General features: G+C 36.5%; 1 protein-coding gene across 2 annotated transcripts in view; it reads left to right on the top strand.

Annotated features, from left to right (window-relative positions):
* The window catches only part of DYNC1LI2 (dynein cytoplasmic 1 light intermediate chain 2), a 28,060-nt gene extending 5,804 nt beyond the window's left edge, over positions 1-22,256 (top strand). Inside the window, exons 4-14 of one of the 2 annotated variants that reach the window (XM_075101351.1) lie at positions 2,032-2,262; positions 8,863-9,029; positions 9,362-9,455; positions 9,989-10,124; positions 10,466-10,577; positions 11,662-11,721; positions 12,442-12,483; positions 12,887-13,004; positions 14,035-14,151; positions 18,108-18,162; positions 19,277-22,256. In XM_075101351.1, the coding sequence (XP_074957452.1) occupies positions 2,032-2,262; positions 8,863-9,029; positions 9,362-9,455; positions 9,989-10,124; positions 10,466-10,577; positions 11,662-11,721; positions 12,442-12,483; positions 12,887-13,004; positions 14,035-14,151; positions 18,108-18,121 (1,091 nt within the window). In that variant the 3' untranslated portion in view covers positions 18,122-18,162; positions 19,277-22,256. The remainder of the gene's footprint in view (positions 1-2,031; positions 2,263-8,862; positions 9,030-9,361; positions 9,456-9,988; positions 10,125-10,465; positions 10,578-11,661; positions 11,722-12,441; positions 12,484-12,886; positions 13,005-14,034; positions 14,152-18,107; positions 18,163-19,276) is intronic. The other variant, XM_075101352.1, reaches the window with a different exon arrangement.
* Positions 22,257-24,037: the final 1,781 nt, after the last annotated feature.

Below are 24,037 nucleotides of genomic sequence, written 5' to 3'. Positions count from 1 at the left end.
AAGCACTCACCACAGGAGAAACTATGAAAGTGCTGATGAGAGTTGTAAACTTACACGGACTATAGGCTTTTAGAACTTTCATATTTGCTTCAAGGAGGCAGTTGTGCATAGATATAGTTAATATCTCCTAATAACCTTTCGCTCATAGAAAGCTCATAGGGCTTTTATTCACTGCTAGATTTCTGCTTTTGGGAATATACAAAGGATACTTCTGGAATGCAGAGGATGAGTCCTGCATTGATCTTTCATTCACTATTCTGTAATAGTAAATGTGTAAATATGTTCACATTAGTGCTAGCTTCCTTTCTGTTTTTCCAAACTTTTAACAGACTTCCTGTCTGTTCTTTGAGGTCTTCCAATAGCTTTAGATTCATACATCCAGTGCTGTGACAATCCTGTGCGATATCAGTAAGACGGTTTCCTGAAGTGGGGGAGAAGGAGAGGGGCAATGATGAATTTGCAAAGGTCCATTTTGTAGATGCACAACAATTACTGTAACAGTTTACTGCAAAGTATAGATCTGAGATGCACAGTTGGAAGATCATTAAGTAGAAAGCATAACTGTTGTCCTGTTTGTGTGATGACTGGTGTTTGAATGTCTTATGACAACTGAACAGTACTTAAGTAGGAGCATAACAAATGTGAAACGAAGACTGCCCACGTATAGCATCTTGATGTCATCTGTCTGTAACTTGGCTGTACAGTAATTTTATCCAAGACGTGATTAGAAGGGTAGTATATATATCTCTGTACTCTTTTCTCCTTCCAACTTCCTTAGTTAAGTTTTTGCCTTTTTCTAGAGCTAGTGTTTTTGATCCTGATGGATTTTTTTTTTTTTCAGTTATGATAGCCACAGCAACTGGATTTATTTGTGAAGTTAAAAGATTAATTATCAAGCTCAGTAGCTGTTTTGAAAATCTGGTTTCTGCAGTGCTTGGTTCGATGATCCATGTATTTCAGAATTCATGTATCTTCCATGTAATACCTGTGGAGACCCACTGTTCCCTCTGGACAGCTGTAGTAGGATAGCACCTCTTCCAGAGTATTCCTAGGAAGAGTCTAGAAGATAGAAACAAATGGAATTGTTCCTTTTCAGGAGGCAGTTCTGAGGATTATGTAATTTTTAAATTTTAAATTATTTTTTTTTTTAATTTGGGCAGAAATTGTTGAGAGTATCTGATACATCATTCCTGGATGAAGCTCCATTTTCAGTTTCTTCTATTCTTGCCAAAGCTCGCGTTTGGGGTAAAACACCTCATGCCAGCTGTCTGTCCCAGCTGATTTTTCCCACCCACCCCCCCCACCTCCTGCCTTGCATTTCAAGAGAAAATGCCCACTTACTATCAAAACATTAGGAGGAGAAACACAAAAACTAAAATACCAAAGCTTTTGTCCAGTGCCCATTCTATAAGGAGCCTGCAAGTAGAAGCCAAAGTTAAATCACTGTCAGTTAACAGCAGGTAGCACAATTTTTAAAGTTTGGTAGGTTGTAAGTTTATCCTGTATTTGCTCCTCCTATTCCTGTGCTAGAAACCTAAGCTGCTTATTGCTTGTATCTTGTTTGCAGCTTATTTCTGTTGTAAGGTGTCATTATGTTAAACTAGCTTATGTGTCTGAGGGACACAGAAGGCTTCCATGCTGGACTCAGCTATAACCACCCCCTTTTGAACTTGGAGTTACATATGTGTCACATGTATTCTGATTTCACTTGGAATATACATATTTCAAATTCAGGAATGTTGTACAGTATGTAAAAACTTGTGTCAGCTGTCCTTAGAAAAAGCCAAAGAATATAAATTATTTTTTAAATTAAAAGATTCTGAACCAAGAAAAAATCCTGTTAAATGAAAGCATCTACTGAGTAATGTCGGTATTTACACATGCACGTATGTTAAAAATAAACAGGCAAGATCTGCTGGTAGCTGGGCTTTGGTCTTTCTTTTGATACTAATGTACTCGTCTATTTACTCATAGACTAGCAAAGCAAAAAGTTGGCATCCGTTGGGTTACAACCGTACCTTTTCCTTTCAGATCATACTCGCTGCAACGTTTGGATTCTGGATGGAGACTTATACCATAAAGGGCTATTGAAGTTTGCAGTTTCTGCAGAATCCTTGCAAGACACCATTGTAGTCTTTGTTGCAGATATGTCTAGACCTTGGACTGTTATGGAGTCTTTACAGAAATGGGCCAGTGTCTTGCAAGAACATATTGATAAGATGAAAATTCCTCCAGAAGAGATGAGAGACATGGAACAGAAGTGTAAGTCTTTGTGCAGCCGTACATTCTTGTCTTTTTTTTTTTAAACTAGCTCTTGCAACTTTCTTTTTGTAATGATAATTTCTTCAGATTACTGTTTCGAGAATGGGGTGGATAAGAATGACTTTGAATTTGTGATTACAACTCTAAGTCAAATAGCTTTATTAGGCTTTAAAACAACTCTTCCAGTTTTGCCGTGCTAACAAAACATCGGCTGAATTAATGGTCTAAATCCCTTGCAATAATGAGATTTTGACAATTTGATTTTTTAAAAGACAATTTTTAAAAAACTCTATGTTTAAAAGACTTTTAAAAATAGTGGCAAAATTCAGTATCTGAGCTGTCTGCTCTCCTGTGGTATCTGAGCCAGGTCCCATTCTCATACAGTGTCTTCCAGTAGGTCTCTCTGTCCTTGTTTTTCACGAGGCTTGGGCTGTGATCCTGGTACATCTAATTGACTCTCCCTACAGCCATTCCTACCCTGTGACTTTAGGAATGTTCCATAAATTAACTTTCTTTTCTGGCTTATCTGTGGCAGGAAAGAGTCTGGCACTGGCAAGCAGTCATCGCTGCAGTATTGTTTCCTGCAGCTTATTTTCTTTCCTAGAATAGTTTTCAGTGTTTCTTGAGAGTTTTTTCTGTTTTCATATTGAATTACTCCAAAATAAATTCCTTCAGTGGAAAAGACCTTAACAACATGCATTCCTTTTAAGCTAAAGTATAGATTTGGACTGATCCTTGCTGGTTGCTGCTTTTCAGGACTGGTGGCTTGCTGTATTGGAGTGTTTAAACCTTGCAAATACTGTCCAGTACCTTCCTTAGAATCAGTTTAGGGAGCAGTATAATCTGTTTGGCATGAGAGCATTCAGATGTATTTGTATAGCTGATCCCTTTCTGAATATTAAACATTACTTTCCCAAAAGGCTTGTGCCAGAGTTTAAACCTAATGATTGAAACCACCTGGATTTGATCACCAGGTTACATTAAAAAAAGAAAAAAAGAATGCTTTTCCCCTTAAAAATTGTCAGATTTCACTTTTGTTTGTTTTAATGTGTGAGAGATTTTTTGGGAATGGGAGATTGAAAGGCAGTTCCAGTCTCAAAATATAGCAGCTAACCCAATTTGTACTTTTCTGAGATACACCAAATTTTATAGCAATCCAAATAAACGTGGAGTGTTTGAGCTTAAATTTGACTTTTGAAAAGAGAAATGTTTTCAGCCTTCTAAGAATGTGCTGGGTGGAGGAGCCAGTTACAGCTTTGGCAGAGCTGTAGTGCCATGCTTGGGGAGCTTAGAAGACATTCCATGAGGATTGTCTTAGACATTTGTAAATTAAAGTATTACAGAAATTCCTAGCTTCTCTTCTGCTTTAGTAGAGTCGGAAAAGGAAAATTTGAGAGCTGCTTAATTCACCTGCTTGCAGGACTCTGCTGCCATCCTATGGCTGAGCGGTGAATGGTCCAGTATGAGCATGGTCCAATATGAGCGTGCAGGTAAAACAGGGGGCCTTAATGTCTCCACTCCCAAACCTCCATCTCTCTCGTTTTCTCAGTCACTGTGTAGGACACTTGTGTCATCTCGGATGCTTGTCTTCTGAGTTCTTGCAGACTGTCCCTAAGGCCAGATCTGTATTCCGAACTTTGGCCACCATAGCTTGTAATTCTCTTAAAAGAGATACAAAAAGAAATATCTGTTATAGCTGTGGCTCTGTTAGTGTAACTGTTCAGATAATATAGAGCACAAATGCCTGAAGAAATCCTTGTGACTGCAGTCCATCAATAAAGCTACACCAGCAAAGATTTCCTTACTAAAATCCTGCATATGCTTCCTGAGATAAGCTGTCACCTAGAAGATTGAGAATCACTGTGTTGCAATAGCCCAGATACGAAAAAAAAAAAAAGGCATAATAAAGTGCATATGCAAAGCAGGCAGTCAAAACATAGAAAGAGGGTGCAGAGTGAAGAGATGTGCTAAATTCATTCCAGTAAAGCCCCATTGCAACTTAACACCACATGGATGTATGTGTTTCTTGACTTCAGCTTGTAGGACCAAATTCCCTTATGTTTCCTTCTGGATGTAAGCTGGGGCATGTGGACCAAGCTGAATGTCCGCACTGCTTTACCTGGCTATTGCACTTGGTACCAGCAACCAGTAGTTCTTGTTGATCCTGGGGAAACATTGTCTAGTATTATCCATTAGCATCCGTTCACAGTGCTGCTAGGTGGTTCTTTCTCCGTTACTAGGATCTTATTACCAGTTTCAAGAAACCCTTTTGTTAGCTCACTATTCTCAGTGGAGTTAAGCTTTGGACTGCTTGTCTTTGCTTTGAAGGTTTTGGTGGCCTTTCTGCACCCAGCCTTCTGGGTTGTGTTTGCTATTTGAGATACTGACTCTTGGTTTACTGGGTGGATGATGCTAGGCTCCATCTGGTATATGGGAAGCTGTCCGTTTGTGTTGAAGAGCTTCCAGAATGAGAGGTAGGACACACATACGGAAGCAACAGGCTGCCTTGAATTAAATTGACTTAATCAGAGTATACCAAGAGCATTGTTTGCACTCACTCCTATCACTGAGCTCCTCTGGAAATTCCTTGCTAAAAGCTTGGCTTGTGTGGATTCAGATAAATAATGTCAGTTCTAATGTTCTAATTTAATTCAGGCTCAACTATGATAAATCATTGTTTAAATAACACACAATTGAATAATTATTTCAGGGAATATCTAAATTTTGCCTCCCTGTTTATGACAGCAAAGCAGAAAAGAAGACTATCAAGAATCAAGAAATACAGAAAGGAAGTATACTGGTAAAATGGCTATTATATTTAATGTCCTCTGGAGTGTTTGAAGCTAAAGACTTGAAACACAGTAATGTATTTTTCTGAAAATTAAATAGTGTCCTGTTCAAGCTGAATTAGTTTCAGGTTCTCTGCCTTTTTGTTTCCCCTCTTTTAATCCTGACATACAGCTGAAAGAGTTCTTAAGCTAAAAGATAAAAGACACTCACTTTGCCGGGATGTCTTTTGTATAGGAATTCTTTTCACAAGACTGAAGTTTATGATCAGTAAAGATAGTGCACAAAAAAGCTAATGCAAAAAAAAAAGTTGCATGAACTGATTGTGAAACTTAATAGTGTAAATATGGAATGACTGTCTTGGAAAAATCTCTGTGTTTTTCTTGTTCTGCTGTTCAGTGCTTTTGTGATCTAGTTAAGTTATAATGTGCTTGTCTACCATTTTCATATTGCCATTAAATGGTACTGCAAGACTGAGGACTTTATTGCTACTAGAACAATCAAACCTAAGGATAATTGTGGATTGCTTTCTTGGTGGTACTTCAAGTCAGTTGCTCCTGTGACATGAAGGATACATCTCTTCTCCTAGGCTTCAGTAACTTCAGTTAGGCTTCAGTAGCTTGTCTAACTGAGCAGTAACATGAGAACAAAACAGTTAACTGGAAACTTGCATTCATTTGCTGTGTTAAATGCAAAAGTCGAAATAAAAGGCTTTTTACCTAGATAAGCCAAGTTTGGTAGATAAATTAGCACACTGTAGTGGAGGTGTGAATTTTTTTTTAATGGCATATTATCACCTGGTGATAATTTTTCAAATGTAACGGGCCATTCCTAGTACTTGACCTTACTGATAGGTAGCAGAATATTACTGATTGTCAGATGAACGGTTGTTTTTCGGACTTCATATTTTGTGCATCATCTTATCTGTATTTCCTGTTCAAAAAAAATGAAAACAAAGTCATTTTGCCCTCCTTCTTCCTAAAGAAAAGAGCTATTTTCCATACAATATAGAATGTGATTCCTTAATATGAATTATGTGGAGGAGAAAATATTCATAGCTTGCTAGACAAAAAGGAAAAAGAAAAGATTTATGTAACCTGTTTGGGTGCATGATGAACTTAATGTCTATAAAAAGTTTGAGAGTGGAGATCAAGTGAGAAATAAGTATGGGAGGTAAGGAAAAAGTATTAAATTGCTTTGTGACAAAGAAGCACTTCCATTAAAGTGAGCTTCTTTATTAGCTGCTTAGAATGCAGCTTGTTCCTAAGAGGTAGTCTGATAGCACTTGCGATGCAGGTTTACTTTGGATTTAACAGGACTAAATTTTGAATGGGAATGGGGGTTGAATGAGAGTCCTTAAAAAGTGTTTAAGAGCCTATCACTAACACGGATTCAAACAACGTTAATGCAGAAACAAGTGTATCTGTGTTCAGGATACAGAGGTTAGAAGTTCTTGGTATAACTTTTACCTTCTTTTAACTCTGGTAGTTACTTGTCCAACGGGCCTTGTTAACTAAAGTTGAGTGTATTCTGTAGCATTTCTCAGTCTCTTTTCGGGAATTAATGCCAGACTGTATGCATGGATCAGCCGGAGTGAGATATGGCCTTGTTAGTTGCTGGTCTGTGATCTGTAGCGTTTGGTACTGCTTACTCTTGGGAAGAGGGAAGAGTTGGGAATCTCTGCTCTCTAGGATTATGGTATTCATTCCTATTCAGCAGAAATTCCTGGGCATGTGGCATCAGATTTCTGAAGTTTCTATGTTGCATTTGCTACTACTTATATTAGTAAAATTATTGGGGTGTCTTGAATAATGATTTACATCATGTTGTGAGTCTTACTGTTTTCAAGAGAGGCTTTTCTTTCCCAAATTTGAGGGGGCTTATGCTAATAGATATTTCAGTTAAAAAAAAAAAAAGATTCTTCTGCTTTGATAAGAATACAGCCTAGGAAACTAATATTGTCTGACTGTAATGCTGTAGTAAATTGAGAGCAGTGTTGTCAAATATTCTTTCATATCTGAATAAGTTAGAAAGGTTTACCTGAATAATTGTAGTGCATGTAAATTCTGCTGTAATACGCTTGTCTTCAATAGTTTTTTTCTGTCCTGAGCTAGGAAGAGTCTGAGTGATGAAATAAGTACTTTTTTTAAAACCCTTTTCTAGTTCGATGTTCTGGAATTAATTTGCTTTCTGTAAGATAGTCAATAAACATATTTAATGTGCAGAATGTATAATGGAATTTTGATTTCCAGTTGCTGAATATGAAACAGTACTAGTTGAAAGCATCTCTTCCAAAGCACTGCTGTTTCCTCTCCACCAGAAGGCACTGCCTCCCCAAGTTTAAATGCAACTGCATTTGAATTTTTGGTTTTTTAATTTCCTTGGACCTTGGGGATATATTGAATTGGTGATTGGAAGTCTTATGGTCTATTTAATGTGGGGGTGTTTTTAAGCTTTTCTCTGGACTAGAGCTCTTTCATTTTCTACAAGAATCACACAATTTTATATTTCAAAGAAAAAATGTAGATTGTGCAGCTTTGAACAGAAGGGTTGTTCTGATGTGTTCTTTGTTCCACATGACCATTCAATTGCAGAAACGGTTCCTTTTTCGAAAAGGTACAGTGACTTTACTTTGCAAGATTGGTATTATAAACTTTTGTGAGGCTTTACCAGTTCCTAAGCCTCAGAACCATCAGATGGCCTGCAGTACAGTTGCAGTTCCTTCCCTGTCACATGGATGGATGTATGGAACAAGTCTCTTTGTGACTGTGCTGGAGGTTGGGAGTTTTTTGAAGTGTTTTCCTTCCTGTACGTACAGTCAGCCAGTTCCCACTGTTTCTAAAATAAATGTGCCTTCGTGTGAGCAAATCATGGAGTTTTGCCTCTTTCCTAAGGGGTCCTCATGGCTGAGCGAGGAGGAGGCTTCAGGTAGGATTGTCACGTGAGGGAGAGCCCTGGGCCTTCGGGAAGTGCTGTGCCTGGGAGCAGGCACGTCCAGTAGGCAGATCTCTGGCCTGTGGCTTTCATCCTGAAAAAAGACATAAAAGCTGTAAGTTGCAGGCCAGTTTTGATAAAGCATGCATGGGGTCACAGTGTGCTTCCAAAATGGTGTTAATACGAGTTCTTAGGCACTTCTACATTTGATAGTATTCAACATTTGATAATGTTCAACATTGCTGGAACACTCATCATTGCCATAAAATTAAGACACTGAAAACAAAAAGCATCTAGTTTCCTCTGGACTCCATTGTAGTTTTCCAGAATATAACCAAGTAGGTTCAGATAACATTCAGAAGTCCTTCAGTCTGTATTGATGTGGTGTAATTTTATACTTTTAGCATTGGACTCCTGCAACAGAAATGTAGAGTAATAGTAACTTAAACTGAGTATTAGTTTATAAGAAAGAGTGGCTGTTTTCTGTGTCGTCTCACTTTTTCAGCATGTTTTCTTACAAAGCTAGGTGCAAATTGCAGTGAGTATAAGCTATGTTGCTAAACTACATTTATGGTTTTTGTTGTCAGCTCCCCTGTAATGAAATGTATCAAGTTGAGGAATGTGCATACTACCGCTCTTGCAGTTAGTTTTGATTATTTTTAACAGCTCCAAATTGCACTTGATTTAGCTTGCTGTAAATTTTCGTGGAGGAGAATTGTGTTGGAAGGGGCAAAAAGGCTTAAGCTTGCATTCTGTTCTCATGTACTGCTTCATTATAATAATAAAAGTTGAGATTTCTCATTAGCCATAGATAAATTATGGTATTAAAAGAAGAACTAGTTCCTCTGCTGTACCTTAAGATGATCTCTCTCTTAATAGTTATAAAGGAGTTTCAAGAGTATGTAGAACCTGAAGAAGGCTACCAAGGATCACCACAGAGAAGAGGCCCTTCTTCTGGCCAGGAGGATGAACATGTTTCTCTGCCACTTGGAGAAAACGTGCTGACTCACAACCTTGGTATTCCTGTGCTGGTAGTTTGTACAAAAGTGAGTTTCTAGTTCTGTTTGCTACTGTGGAGAGAAGTTTAATTACTTTTCCTTTAGAAGGCATGCCTTATACAGACATGCAGAATGAATTCTGGATTAATAGTAAAGGGATTTATTTTTAAAGTGAGCTTCTGCCATCAGTGTAAATTTTTCATTTTGCAGAAGGGTAATAAGCTTATCAATTATATGTTCATTACTTTATTTTTTGATTTATTGGTGGCATTTTAAAACCAAAGGCTCAGAGTAGATGTGGTGCTCGTGTAACATGAAGGAAGATGTTGGAATTAAATAACTGTTATTTCTCTGGTTTTGGTTTTTTCCCTTTCTTCCAGTGTGATGCAGTGAGCGTACTAGAGAAGGAGCATGATTACAGAGAAGAACACTTCGACTTCATTCAGTCACACATTCGTAGATTCTGCTTACAGTGTATCCTTTCCTGTGCTGAAGAGACTTGCTGTAATCTGAAAGCAAGAAAATACATTTTAGTGTTTAATTGCATATAAAGTTAATCTGAGACATTGCACTTCAAGGTTGCTTGGAATTTAGTTATTTACTATGTAGCATTTGATGTTTTGGAATCGTGCACGGGATTTAGAGCTTTTGTTCCCTTATAAAGGATTTGTTTTGCATTTTGAGAGGTGGTTTTACCTGCTTTTCCCCTCAAAACTTGGAATTTCCATGTAAACCTGAGATCTCAGCTGTCTCTTAGGTTTTTGACTTTTTCAAAGTTAAGTGACTGGGAGGGTAGGTAACTGTTGTGTATGGCAAAGGAAAGTATCATGTGTCTTCTCCTGTTATACCCCCTTCCTCTCCCTGAATACTAAATGGCTATAGTTTTTGCCTTGAAATACTTCCCAAAATTAGGTCTGGTAGATGTATGTCCATTAGCTCCTGTTCTGAAATTCATACTGGAATTTAAAAACTATATCTTATATAATTTTCCTTAAATAAATAATCAGATGGGGCTGCCTTGATTTATACATCAGTTAAGGAGGAAAAGAACCTTGATCTGTTGTATAAGTACATTGTACATAAAACATACGGTTTTCAGTTTACCACACCTGCCTTAGTGGTAGAAAAGGATGCAGTTTTTATGTAAGTCGATTGTATAAGCAGCATGGTTTGAGACTGTTTTCTAATAAGCACTTTACTTCATGTAACATATATATAAAAATAACTTGAATGGTTTGTGTTGTTCAAAAGCTTAGTATGTGAGTCTTCTGAAATCCTGAATTAAAAAGACAACTTAGTGCATATTTCTTGGGTTACTTGACTCAGAATATGCTGTTCCAGCTTTTTAGTATTTTGGAATTTAGCTGAGAATTAGGACTGACCTGTAATAAAATTGCCTTATTCAGGAAGAGGGCAGTAAGTAAATGGTCTCCATAGAGGTGCTTTTTGTGACTGAAAAGGCAAAGCTTTCCTTCTTTTTATAGACCTGCTGGTTGGGACAATGAAAAGAAAATTGCCATTTTACATGAAAACTTCACAACAGTGAAACCAGAAGATGCATATGAAGACTTCATTGTAAAACCTCCTGTAAGAAAGGTAAGAAGGGATAAACTCTTCCCTGCCTCCTGACAAATAAGTGTAGTTTGTTTGAATGGATACTAATAACTATTAACATTGAAGAACTCCAAATGTAAATGTAATTTATTTTTTTGTATCCCAATGTGTGAAGGATCAGGCTTTCATATTCCAGTTCTTTAAAACACAGAAATCATTCACTTTAGTGAATGAAAGGCAGTGCTAAAACAACCATTTCACATAAACCTTTTTGCATGCGTGGGGCAGAAACTCTTTTTCAAAATGGAGAATACTGTTGTAGGACTCCAGCATTTCACATGCATACTCATGTGGCACTGAGGTTACCATGTAAAGGCAAATCTTGTAAAACGAGACAGTATATCGCTATTGCTTTAACGTATTAATGACAGATTTCTTCTTGTAAGGCAGGAGCAGTAAATCTGTATAAATTCTGTATATTGCTAATCTTGTAAGCATAGGCACACAGGATTGGGATATGAGTAAAATGGATGATACAGAAAATTGTAAATGAAATTGTGTTCTGGTCTGTATCGGAAAACTTTTACAACTTTCTTGCATGCTTAACGTTTCTAGCTCAAGTGCCAGTGTTTGGAAAAGGGAATAGTTGTCTGAAGCTTTCATGTAAGGGAAAGGTTTAATCCTGTTTGTAACTCATGGCACCTATTAGGCAATTATTATTTCCTATAGCAGTGTTCTGACTGATAAGAGCTAGCTTAATGCTTTCAGGGGCTGAGGGATTGAGTGTGAGGGAGTAAGGTAATCTCAGGTCTTTGGAGAGACGCTGATGAGATTAGTACCTGAACTTAAAAAGATGAATGTGGCTACTTACTCATCTTTCTAGGAGAATACCAACAGACTGGCATCAATGCTAGTCTACTCCATTCACTTATAATACTTTTTTTTTTAAATGACAACTTCTTTAATGTTACTAACTCTTATAAATGTGAAAGAAGTTTGTGGCTTTTTTAAAAAGTATGGTATTAAAGATTTGCCTCTTTTTCTTCCCTTTTGATCACCAAAATGTAAAAATAGTTACAGTAATTTCAGTTTTTTGCTTCTAATAACAGAATATTTTGTTCAACAGTTAGTCCATGATAAAGAGCTGGCAGCAGAAGATGAACAAGTATTCCTTATGAAGCAGCAGGTAAGAACGGAAGAATGAAAATAAGTCCTTACTAAATAACATTTCACTTTAAGCTCTCCATTATTCTTGCCTTCAGTTTTTCATTCCTCATTTAAATCACTAGGTAGCCACTTCTCAGGTTTGCAAGTTGTGAAATAAATCTTTATTTTAACAAATACAAGTAGGAAATATGGACATTTGGCAAGTTGAAAGGAAAATATGCTGAGACCAGAAATAATTTACATTTCAAAGGAGAAGAGCAAGAAGATAACTTGAAATTTCACAACATAGATGTATTGATCTGTAAAATGGAAATACTTCTAAAACTTAACATCTTAGTGTTGCATTTTTCTTACAGCCAGAGGCTTGAAAGACTTCAAGGTGTCAAATTTGGCTATGCTGTATCTTATTTTCTTTTTTTTTAAACAACAGAGCAATAACCCCTAATAATACTTCCCTGATTAGTTGATTGTATGCATCAAAGAGGTTAGAGACTTGGGTGTCTATAGTTCTGGCTTATAATTCTGGAATGGCTGTGTAAAACAAAGGGTTGAAGCTTATTTACTCATTTTAACTCCGTCCTCTAGTGGTAAAGTCTGGAAGTATATAAATATCAAAAAGGAAGCCTGTAAATATCAGGAAAAAAAAATAAATTAATTAATGGTTAGTCAGCTTCACTGTATTTTGTATTCCTTTGTTTTCTGAAATGTATTTAATATTCTTAATACATTGTTTTTGCAGTCATTCCTTGCCAAACAGCCAGCAACGCCTACAAGAGCATCAGTAAGTAGAACCAAGAGAAGAGTAGGACATGTTTTGTTTCCCTCTAGGGAAGAGGGAATGATTCTAACCTGTAGAGGTTCATTTTGTGAATGTAAAATACATAATCTTCCCAAACTGCAGAAAGTAAACTTGAAAAAAAAAAAAGGCCAATCTTTTAAAATGTTGCTTATAAATTACTTCATTCTAATTTACTGTAGAAACAGAAATATCTGATTATTGAACTGAAAATTTTCTACAGTGATTCATCCTTTCTTTTGGTGGAGGCACATGCCCAAAATAACTGGTGTTATTTTGTTGGGGGGGGGGGGGAATCGCAGTAAAAAATATTTTGTATGTAATATTACGTTTGCTTTATATAACTAATCCATTTAAGTTCTCTGATTTGTGTTATTTGCACTTTAAGGAATCTCCTGCAAGAGGCCCTGCAGGGTCCCCAAGAACTCAAGGCAGAGCTGGTCCCACCAACGTACCCAGTGCCTCGCCAATAACATCAGTTAAGAAACCAGATCCAAATATTAAAAGTATGAATAAGCATTTTACTGTTTATCATGTGTTATTTCCCTAAAAAAACCCAAACCAAAACAAAAAAACCCACCCTCTTTTGTAGAAAGGTTTTGGAATCTTTTCACTAATGGTATAGTTAGTTTCATAACAGGAATGAATTTATGACATTATGACATAGCTTCAGGTTTTATTTTTTTTCTTCTTTTTTGAGTTATCCATATGACTTGAAGTAGAGTTCTGTATTGCCAAGCAGTCAGACAGAATTCAGATACCTTATTTCCTTATGTTGCCTAAATGCATTTATTATGCATCAGTTGGACTATTAATGGGGACTGCTTTAAACTACACAGTTTTATACTTCATATCACTTATTCTGGAATCCACAATGAAACCTGCTCTACTAAACCCTCTCTAGAATGTAATTTTCTATAGTACATGAAGTAACTTCGAAATTACACTCCCCTCCCTCAGCTCAGATGGAGCTCCATGTTGTTGAGTTTCCTGTTTCTTTCCTCTCTGCGCGTTAAGAAAGTTGGTGGGGCCAGTATTGTTTTTAGTTATGCACTGTGGTGGTGCCATAACTCATTTACAGTGGATAAAATACTCATACAGTTCTGGATTACATCTCACTGCTGTAAATCCAAGATGTGATTTATGAAAATTAATGTGACATGAAAGACTGTACTAAAACGTCTATGCAGTTTGTTAAAGGGCTTATAAATCTTTGAATTGCACATCCATACTTAATACTTTGTTTCTTGGCTTCTACATTTAGAAAAAACAAAAGCATACAAATATTTAGGCTAAAACTTTGTGGCACCTCACTACCATTCCAGAAGAGCAATAATATGCTTTCAGTCATCTGACTTTGCCAAAGAATGCAAAGGACTAGTGTCTAAATTGAGAAAGAAGAGACTCTCATGTTTGAGGTTTGTCTCCTTGATTGGTAAGAGAGTTTATGTATGTTAAAAAATAAGTTCTATAATTTAAGAGCAGTAATTATTCTGTGACATATATGTGTGTGTGTATTTTTTTTTTTTTATTTAGATAATGCTGCAAGTGAAGGTGTCTTGGCTAGTTTCTTTAACAGTCTCTTGAGCAAAAAGACTGGCTCTCCTGGGAGTCCTGGTGCTGGAGCAGTGCAAAGTACAGCCAAGAAATCAGGTATTGGACTTGTTATTGCGGGCTGTTTTGCATATTTTTAATGTTTTCTTCAGCCCACATGGGTCTAACTGCATGTATCTCTTAATCTGGTCAGTAAAGTGACAGATCTTGACAGATGACAGTGCCACAATATGCAGTCTTTAAGAAGAGTTAAACTACTGCAGCTTCACAATTCCAGGGCTTCTGTTAAGCCTGTTATAACTTGATTCCAGTGAAGTTATACTGTTGGGATGTAAATAACATTTGAGTCTTCATCATATTCACAAAATGCTTATTTATGCAACTTAACTGTTGCATGAAGGAAATGCAGTTTATTCGGTTTGGACTCTAGTTTCCAGTCAAACTATTGAAATCTCTCCAGAATTCAAGTTTAAATTAACTTCAAGCTGTCATAAGAAGTATTTATTCTGTCATTAATTTAGTATTTTATTGGAATCAACACAACAGATAACACTGATCAAGTGGATTTGTTCTGTGTATGTGCCTATGACTGGATTGTATGAGATATTTGGTAATGAGTAATTGCAGTAGTTTAGGTGAAAGTAAAAGAAACCCAACAGAATACTTGGTACCTATACAAAACTCAGTGTTGTAAAGCATGTGGTTCCACCCGATATTAAAACTTACTACTTTAACTGTTTCTTTTTGATATTGGTGTTCCCATCACATTTATCTTCAGGAGCTTTCCTTCCAGAATTATTTCGCTACTAAATTGTTGATAGATATTCTACTCCTGATCCCAGACTTGGGAAATCATGTAAAATTTAATGGTGATGCCAAACCCACAGTTTCTGATGCTTAGAGGAGTGTGTAGGGCCCAGACTTTCTGAACCGGAAATGAAAAATATTTCGTGCCAGCCACAGTGATGATATTGCCAGTAAGAGAACCAGAGCAGTTGTTGGAGTGTGGGTATTCGAACTGGAAGTATTCCTGGAGAGGGGAAGTAAGGTTTTGTTTTTTTAAAATTGGGAAAGGTTTAATGTGATATTCTATGCCTTGAAAGCTCAAAAGTGCCTGGAATTTGACTTATGGCGAGTCAGTTTTTTGTTTGTTTTGGAATGATGCATTCTGTTGTTTGTTATAAAGATAACAATACAAGGATTATTTGTATTACATATTATTTACATAATATTATTGTACCTACATTATAAAAATAGGTAATTAATTCTTAATCCAGAATGCCCTCTTCAGTTAAACACTGAAAGGTGCCCTGTGCTTCATAGAGTGTAGCATCATTCTATTACTGACCACAACGTCAAATTAACTGTTTTTAGGGATTATTTCATCCATGTTCTTTATCTAAAGCAGAATCAGTTAGGGAGTTCCTGCCTGGTGATTAAAAAGGCAAAGGAACTCTGAAATAACAGATGTAATGTCTCCTGTCCAGGAAGCCTATTCCAGTACTTAATTTCTTAGTTATTTTTTCTCTTGTACAGTCAGTATTTCTTAATCCCAGTACTGTTTGACTTGTTTGAGCGGAGACAGAGATCAGTGTAGCCCCTTTGTCTTTGCAGCAGTCTTTTGCATATTTGAAAGCTATTACCCTTTTGCCTGTGACTTTTGTCTGGACTACAAAAACACACTTCTGTCGGCCTTTCCTCACAGTACAGGTTTTCTATGGCTTTGATAATTCTTACTCTTCTCCTTCGGACTGCTGCTTGGATGACCTGTTTCTTTTGGTGCTCAGAAATTAATGCAGGACCTCAGACAAGGCTTTGTCTGCCCTAAGTAGGGGTTACTTAATCTGTATGTATTGTGCTTCTGTTTAGATGTCTCAGCATGATGCTAGTTTTTTTTATCTGTATGGCATGGATTAGGATTTCTTACAACAGTACAGCCAGTTAAATACAAATTCTGCCCCCTAGTAGCAGGTTTTCTAGTCTGTATCAAACTACCTTAGTATTTCTGAAGTATAACTTATATAAATAACTTTTTAGTTCCAATTCTGTCTCAAAAGTCTTTGTAGTCCCTTCAAGCATGCTTGCCTACATATCTGATACTTTCAACAGTTGGACAGGGTAGATTGCTGAATAAAAATATTGACTAGTACTACGGATAATTAATGAGTACTTTATGAATACGATACATTTATTTTTCTGAAATATGAAGACTTCTAGTTATGCGAGCTGTGATATCGACCACTTCTCCCTTCTCCACAGGACCTGTTATCCTATCATAGAAATTTGGTTGGCTTGACGCAACTTGTTGGTAACAGATTCATGTTGATTGTTGTGCTGGTAGGCTGTTCGTAAGCATCTAAAACATAACTGCAATTTCTGGAAAAAATAGTAGAATGAAAACTAACTAGTCTGTAATGGGCTTTACTCTTTCCTCTTTCAGTCTTCTAGAACATCATGTGCCTTTCAGGACTTTCCAAAGATAACAAATGGCTATGTGTACCTTCCCCTGCCCTGTCCCTGTCAGCATTAACCTCTAATTTAAATAGATTATTTCTCTCCTGAAACATCTAGAGACAGCAGTCATATATCCTTTCTTAACCTTCTTGTTTTGTTAGACTAAACTAGACAAGTTCTCTCCTAGCCTTCTGTTAGACGTTGAGCTGTTTTCCCTACTAGTTTCTTCATTGTTAGTTCCTATCATTGGCTCATCTTTTCTTGAACATGAGTGATTAGAATTGTATGCAGTGCTCCAGGAAAAATCTCATTGTAGTGCCTGGTACAGCAGTTCTCATTCTTTGGTGGAAGTACTTCTCCTGGGTGATCTCAAGATCGCAGTTGGCTTTTCTTGGCTGCATCAAGTTGACAGCCTACGCTCATTCCCTGACTTTCGGAACAGAATAATCAGCTTTCATTCACAAGAGAATATGCCTGTTCCTTGTCAGCTGATGCGCTCACATCTTATTTTCAACCAATATAAGATTAAACTTTCCTGAGAAGGTAAGGGCTCCTCACATTTAGTATCCAAAAAGCTCTTGTGGAGTTTATAAGTTAGCTGGTGCTGGTGATAACAGAAAATATTACTTGCTCTTTTGTGGAAGACTTGAGGACAATATCTTGGAGAAGGTCTTATTTATGGCAGCATCCTCTGTGTGAGTAAATGCGCTAAAATGATCTTTGTAGACATATTAAATGTCTAATCTAAACTGTTTAAAGACCCCTGAGTTTTCAGAAGGTTGACGCTAAAAATACTTGGAGACCATCCAGTTCTCCCATAGCTGTGAACATCCTGTGGTTGACGTTTTGAGATTTTTGTCACAGGATGAGGGAGACATTGTGGATCTCAACATAACTGATTGATTGGTTTCTGTTATGTTAACTCATACTTGAGAGAACTCTGTCCTCTGGGCAGGTGCTGCAGTGTCATGTCCGTTTTTCCTGCTGTGTAATTCCTCACTCATCTTATTTGCCTTTATGTTGCTGGACTGTCTTCCTTCTGTGTGCAGACCATGATATTTCAAAGAACTCCAACTGGTGGTTTCTCTGGTAGATTATTTTTCTTCGCAAGGACTTCTAGACTTAAAAAGTTAGTTCATTTATAGTCACAAGATGATTCTTGTAGGTTCTGAGATTTGCCTTCACCCTTCTGTTCCTGTGCAATACGTAAAGAACTAGGGTTCTCTGCTCTCACTCTAATCTAGAAAAGAGAATGCCTATAATTGTGTAGAACACATCTAATTGGCTAAGGCCATTACTGTCCTTAACGATATGTCCGTAAGGAAACGGAAAGCAAGTATCAATTTATAATGGCAGGAAATTTTTTATTTTCATAAAAACAGCTCCTTGTATTTCTTCTACTTTGAAAGGTGCCCACCAGTGATAGTGGTAAAGGGGAGCTTGGCAATGTTTTTTCCTGTCCAGTATGAGGTAGTTTCAGGAGACAGCTGCTTGGTGTTATTTTGGAGTCTTAAGGATCCAGTTTATCTAGCATTAAAAAAGCCACAGTTTTTGTTTAGACCTACTTTTGAGCAAGAATTGTGTGCTTTTTATTGTTTTAGGGTTTAGAGTTTAACTCCAAGGTACCATTAGTCTACGTGTAAAGTGGTTTGTATGGTAAGTTATATTACAGTTAATGTACTAATTTTTAAATTTTGTTTAAATACTCATGCTTTGAATAGATGCTATTAAGAGTACTGTGGCTTATGACTAGTGCTTAAATATAAAACCTTTATAGTGATTAAAGGTAACCTTTTAACTTGGTTATGTCTTTGTACTTTGGAAAAAAAAACCACTTAAATCTCTAACAGTCAAATCTTGCCTTCTTAATGTTTTCAACATGTACCCTGGAAAAAATCCACCTAATATTTCACACACATTTGAGCTGGAAAACAGATGCTTGTTAAATTCTTTGGCTATGTAAGGAAGCTGAACATGGTTATATAATCTACTTTTTGTCTAAAAATATAACTTTTTAATCTTAAATGCTTGTATGCTCTAAGCATTAGAATATATTGTTCCAATTTTAGCTATTAATTTGTCTGTGGGTTTATAATTTTCAGAACGAGAGAATTAAGCTGATGGTTCAGTTAGACAATTGTTAGGTTTTGAGTCTAGTATAAAAATGTAAGATGCCTTTCCATGAAATACTTCAGTGTGTCTGTTTCCAATTGAAGAAGTCCTTTGAAATGACTGCTCTGAGATATTACATGAATATGCAATTCATGTCCCCTTTTTTAAAGGGAACATTGTCTGCAGACAGAGTTCTTCCTGTTAGTTGTTTAATTTTAAAATGAAGTAAGTGTAAGTGTGGCCAAACAAATGTCACTTTTGTAGCAGGTGTCATACGTACCTTGGAAAACTTGTGGTTAAAATCTGGGTTTAAATAAAGTACTTGCTATCAATACTAATAGAATTGTGTACAGTTGATTTTTATAGAAAATTCTAAATGTGGTTGTTAGTTGCTGTAAAATATATCACAGATATTGTTGTGCTTTATGCTGCTGTATAATTCAGCATTTCGTCTCTTTAAAGTGAATCAAACACCTTAATATTTGTCAGCCTTTACATAGGCACTGCGTCAGGCCCTGTGTTCTTGGGTAGGTGGCAAAATAATGAGAAAGTAAATAATATTTTGTTGTATTAAAGCGATTTTATGAATACTTGTACTCATCGGTTAAAATGTTTCATTGAAATTAGATTGCTTTAACCTTGTTGTTTTTCTTTTCAGGACAAAAAACAGTTTTGACAAATGTTCAAGAGGAATTGGATAGGATGACTCGCAAGCCAGACTCTATGGTAACAACAAACTCTCCTCCAACAGAGAACGAAGCTTGATAGCGCATTAAAAAATGTATATGTAAATGACCAAATAACTATGTATATTGATCTGATAAGACCAGGAATTTTCTGCTATGGCAGATGCTATCAGTTTTCTTGGGGCAGGGGAAATGAGCTAATTACATCATTGCCTTGTCCCAGTAAAAAGTGCACATTCAGGAAGTTTGCATATAAAATCCCTCTGTATAAGATAACCATTTAGAGTTTATATAGGGCAATTCTTTTGGTTTTGGAGGTAAGCAGGTGCAGCTGCATTTCCTGTTGTGAAGAACAGAGAGAAGCAAAAAGGAGAATTCTTATTAAAATACTACTACTGACTGCACGCAAGGCAAGAAAGAGAAATTAAATCCTCTTTCAGAGTTACTGGAATTGGCTACTTGTATGTTTGCAAATGCATTATATTCTTGGAAAGGTGGTGGTGGTGGTGGTGGTGTAACAGAGCATTAATTAGGTGAAAGAAGCCTAGGTAGGGAATGGAGCTCTAAAAGGGAAAACAGATTTGGGACAGTAGGAAACTAGAATGTCGGATTGACTGGAGAGGAGCAATGTTGTTAAACCCTGTGTTTCATAGGGTAAATAATCACTGTTTTAAAAAGACTACTTTACATTGGAGAATTCCAGGCCAAACACTAAGCATCATGGGAGTTTATTCTTGTTGTAAATCTTAGTTTTTAAAAAGTCTAAGAGTGTGGATGCCCTTTCTGGTGTAGCTGAAAAAGGGAGAAACTATGACTTGTTTAGATCCAAGTGCCTGGCACAGTGTGTGATGTGTCTTTAGAAGGTGCTTGAATTTATTGTGCACTGTAGTACAAACAGTCACTGTTTGGTTTTATTTTAAAATCAGTAGTTTGGCAATTTGTATTTAATTTTAATTCCTGTTTTCTGATAGCTTCTGCCTTTTTTTATGCCAAGAGGCTAGACTATGAAGAATGGTGGGTGACGTATCATTTTCCCATAATGAAATGTGCTACAGAACACACTCAGTATTTTTTTTCTTACTTTTTGTAACTAAATATTAGCTACCAAGCTAAAATTGATTCCTGCCTTACACCTATGGAGGTTTTTAAAAAAAACTTTCAAGGCCCTAGTTCCAGCCACATCTGCTGCAGGTGCAGCCAACTCCAATTCTGAAGGTAACCTAAAAAGTATGAATGTGTACATGATGAACAATAACTTGTTTTGTATTTTCTTTAATGTAGCATTTCATTTGGAAAGATGGGTTGTGGTTGTCCCGGTTGCTGTAATGGAGTTCTGTCCATGGTCACATAAAACCATCATTCTGTAAAAAAACAACAAAAACAACAAAACTGCTATGGTTACTGAAATGGCACTTTGATTTTATGTGTTTGTTTTACATGTACACACTACCATAAATTAAAAATACCAAGCATATTCTGTGCTTTTAACGCTGAAGGGAAAAACCACAATTTGAATTATGCAGAGTTTACTTTTTATTGATATGAACTTGTACTAAATCTAATGTCTGGATATAACTTCCCTAATATATATTGTTACTTAAATATATAAATTAGGTTGACCACTAACACAGTACTGGATGTTAACTTCAAATCCTATGTTACATCGAGAGGCTGTTCTTGTAAGTCTGTCTAAACGTTATCTAGAAAGCTAAGAGTATTTACTTGCCTCTGACAAATATTAACGTATGTTATTTGTGCCAGTTTCTTTGTTGAAAATACTATATTTTTTTTTTACTTTTTTTAATAAACGGTATGACCTGAAGTTATACAGTTGTCTAGATAACAGTTAGACTGCGGATGGCTGATGGGTAATGTGGAGGTACTTCCTGGTGTAATGGGTGCAAGTTGCAAGCTACCACACCAGAAGTAGTAATGGCACACTGTCCTCCTGACGCTGAGAATTGAGATTGGAGACTAAAATGTCAAAAACTCGACAAGAAAATTGAAAAAGGCTGTGATTGTAATGGGATATAGTTTGAAAACCTCAGTCTGAACCTGTGTTTTTATCATCTAGCCTGATAAGCACTTTCTCTAGCAATATGTGCTAAAACTTAAAATTGAAGTACTTTCCAGTTCTATAAAAATGTTAAATATACTAAAATTGATCAAAACTGATAACGTATGATAACTTACCAGCTTTGCAGAAAGATGCTTCTGACAAAATAGAAACAGATTTCTGGTTTCTAATTGCAAGTGAATGCTCCTAGTTTATTGAAAGTTCTAAGTAATGTAGCATCCTGTGGTTGCCAAAGTGTGTCAACTTTGGTGAGCTGCACAGTTGTTTTTCTGGTGTCTTCAAATATTGGAACCAAAGGCCAAATTGCAAGCAGCCTTTACGTTTTCAAGTGAAACTTCATTTTATTTGCAGATACACTTGTATGGTAGACTGTTTAAACTGTTATATGACTATATTTATATGCATTATAGTGACTGCATCTACTGTTCATGTTTAAACTAAGGAAACAAGATTAAATCATTCAACTTGAAGCAAATAGAAAAGTTTAAAGATTGGCCCTCCATAAAAATGCTGTGGTTATGCTGCTTGATTTTAATTTTGCACTTTTTTATTGGCATTTTAAAAAACTGTTTAAACTGAACAGAAGTTTGTATTTTATTTAATTTAACTACGTTGAAAGTGACTGCTCTGTACATCATGGACTTAACAATATACATGCTGTAAATGAAAGTTCACTGTCCTGTATACTAAGTTTATCGGGGTTTTTTTTTCCAACTTACAGTTAGGACTGCAAATGTATGAAACACACCTTAGTCCAGTTGTATGGCTTTAACCAGGTGCAGTATGCAGTCATGTGGAATCTTGCTTTCTAGTGCTGGCAAAACGAGGACGTCTTTAATTACTGGCTTCAATAAACACGAATCCAGACTGCTTTATGCTGTGCTTTTTGTTGTTGTTGTTTTTAAGATCCCGCTTCTAGAGCTGTTTCTGTGGGAGCACAATATTAGTGAGGCCTGTGAACAGGAGAAATAAGTTGGCTTGTACAGTTGCGTACTGTAATGACAACTTCTTTCTTGGGAGTTCTTGTATGAGCCTTTGCAAATGCAAGTCCTCTCTGGAGTTCAGAGCATGCACCTTGTGTAAGTAAAGTGAAGTTGGTATAGCTGTGTTTGCAGAGAGGGGTGTTCCTGTGAGGCTTAAACAGGTGTGTCAGCAGAACTGGCTTTGATACAAAGCAATGTATTTCATGAGAACGGGGAAACAGTTGTATATCTTCCCAGGTTAAGATGTATACCTTCTAATATTTTTGTGGAATACTGTGTCCAAGCGGAGCACTGGTCCTAAATTTGCAGGATTAAAATCCAGGTTATGAGAAGTTTAAGGAGTAAATTATTTGGGTGGTGCAAATGCTTCTCTTCTGCCAATAGCAAAGCTAAGTTTTCTTCCTTCAGTCGGTGTAACATGCTCTTCCTAGTAAGCACGGAAAGAGCAGACTGATGTAATTAGGCTTCTACTTGTTTACTTCATTATTACTTTAACAGGATGGCTATATATTCCCCTGCATAGATTGAAGTTCTAGTTATTAATGTTTCTTGAGTCACCCTGCCTCTGAAATACAAATCAACTAAGCTTTTCATTTCTAAAATATATAGTTTCCCTAGAAGTCAATCATTATGAGGCCATGAAACAATCATAATTTTAGAATTGCCATAATGCTTTATGTTTTAATGAGTTCGTTAATGTAAAGAATTAATTTTAGTCTTTTAAGGTGGGATTTAGAAAATATTTTTTTGAATATATGAAGGTAACTATCTGGTATGTTAAGTTAGGAGGAAAAATTAAGACTTCATCTTCAGATATGATGAAGTTAAAAGTGGCTTTCTTCAGAAAGACCATAACAGTGGATTGAAATGGAAGAACACCCTTGTAACTCTTAGCTTTACTTTGGTGGTGTTCAGCTTTAATTTGGAGTCTTTTTTTGAAAGCAAAATGTCTTCAAATTTTTTTAAAAAAATGTTTTGGTGTGGAAAAGACATTGCTAGAGGCTCTAAGCTACTCTTACAAGATTAATGTTTCACTGCCTGTACCGTTCCATATGGTGGTGTTAACCCCTCTGGCTTTTCAGCAATGGCAGGATTTTTTTAGGGAATGAACTTCTCAGATAAGAACCTTTGTCTGAATAAAACCATCAGTTTCTGAGTCTTTCTAGTTTAAATACATACAAGGGAAAGGCTACAGATTTTTAGGCTGTTATTGATGACCTAAACAAGACTCTGGTTGTCTGGGTCTATATGCAGAGCTGCATGGAATATCTAAATTGAATATTTAGTACCAAAAGCAGAAATTGTGTTATTCAGTCTTTTTCATTAAAAAGTAAATAATTTATTCATAGGGTAGAGGCAGTTTAATTCCAAAGGTGCACTTCTGCTGGAACTCAGCTTCCCCTGCAAGGAAGCATTGACATAAAAATTCCAGCCTGTTCTACTACAGCCTTCATAATAATTAATTACTTCTCCGATCCACTCAGATTGTGTGGAGAAGATAATGTAAGCACAAATAATTAAGAAAGCCAACAGTCTGAACTAATGCTTTTGGGTACCACATGGCTCTGGTTTCACAAACATCTGAGATTTCTGTAGTCAAATGTAACTGTAGGTTATAAACAGCCATCCCATGTAATGGGAGTTGCAGAAGTGCAGGTAAGAGCAGAATCTGA

Source organism: Phalacrocorax aristotelis, chromosome 8, assembly GCF_949628215.1.
Source record: "Phalacrocorax aristotelis chromosome 8, bGulAri2.1, whole genome shotgun sequence".
NCBI lineage: Eukaryota > Metazoa > Chordata > Aves > Suliformes > Phalacrocoracidae > Phalacrocorax > Phalacrocorax aristotelis.
This window is presented reverse-complemented; position numbering and strand designations above follow the sequence as displayed.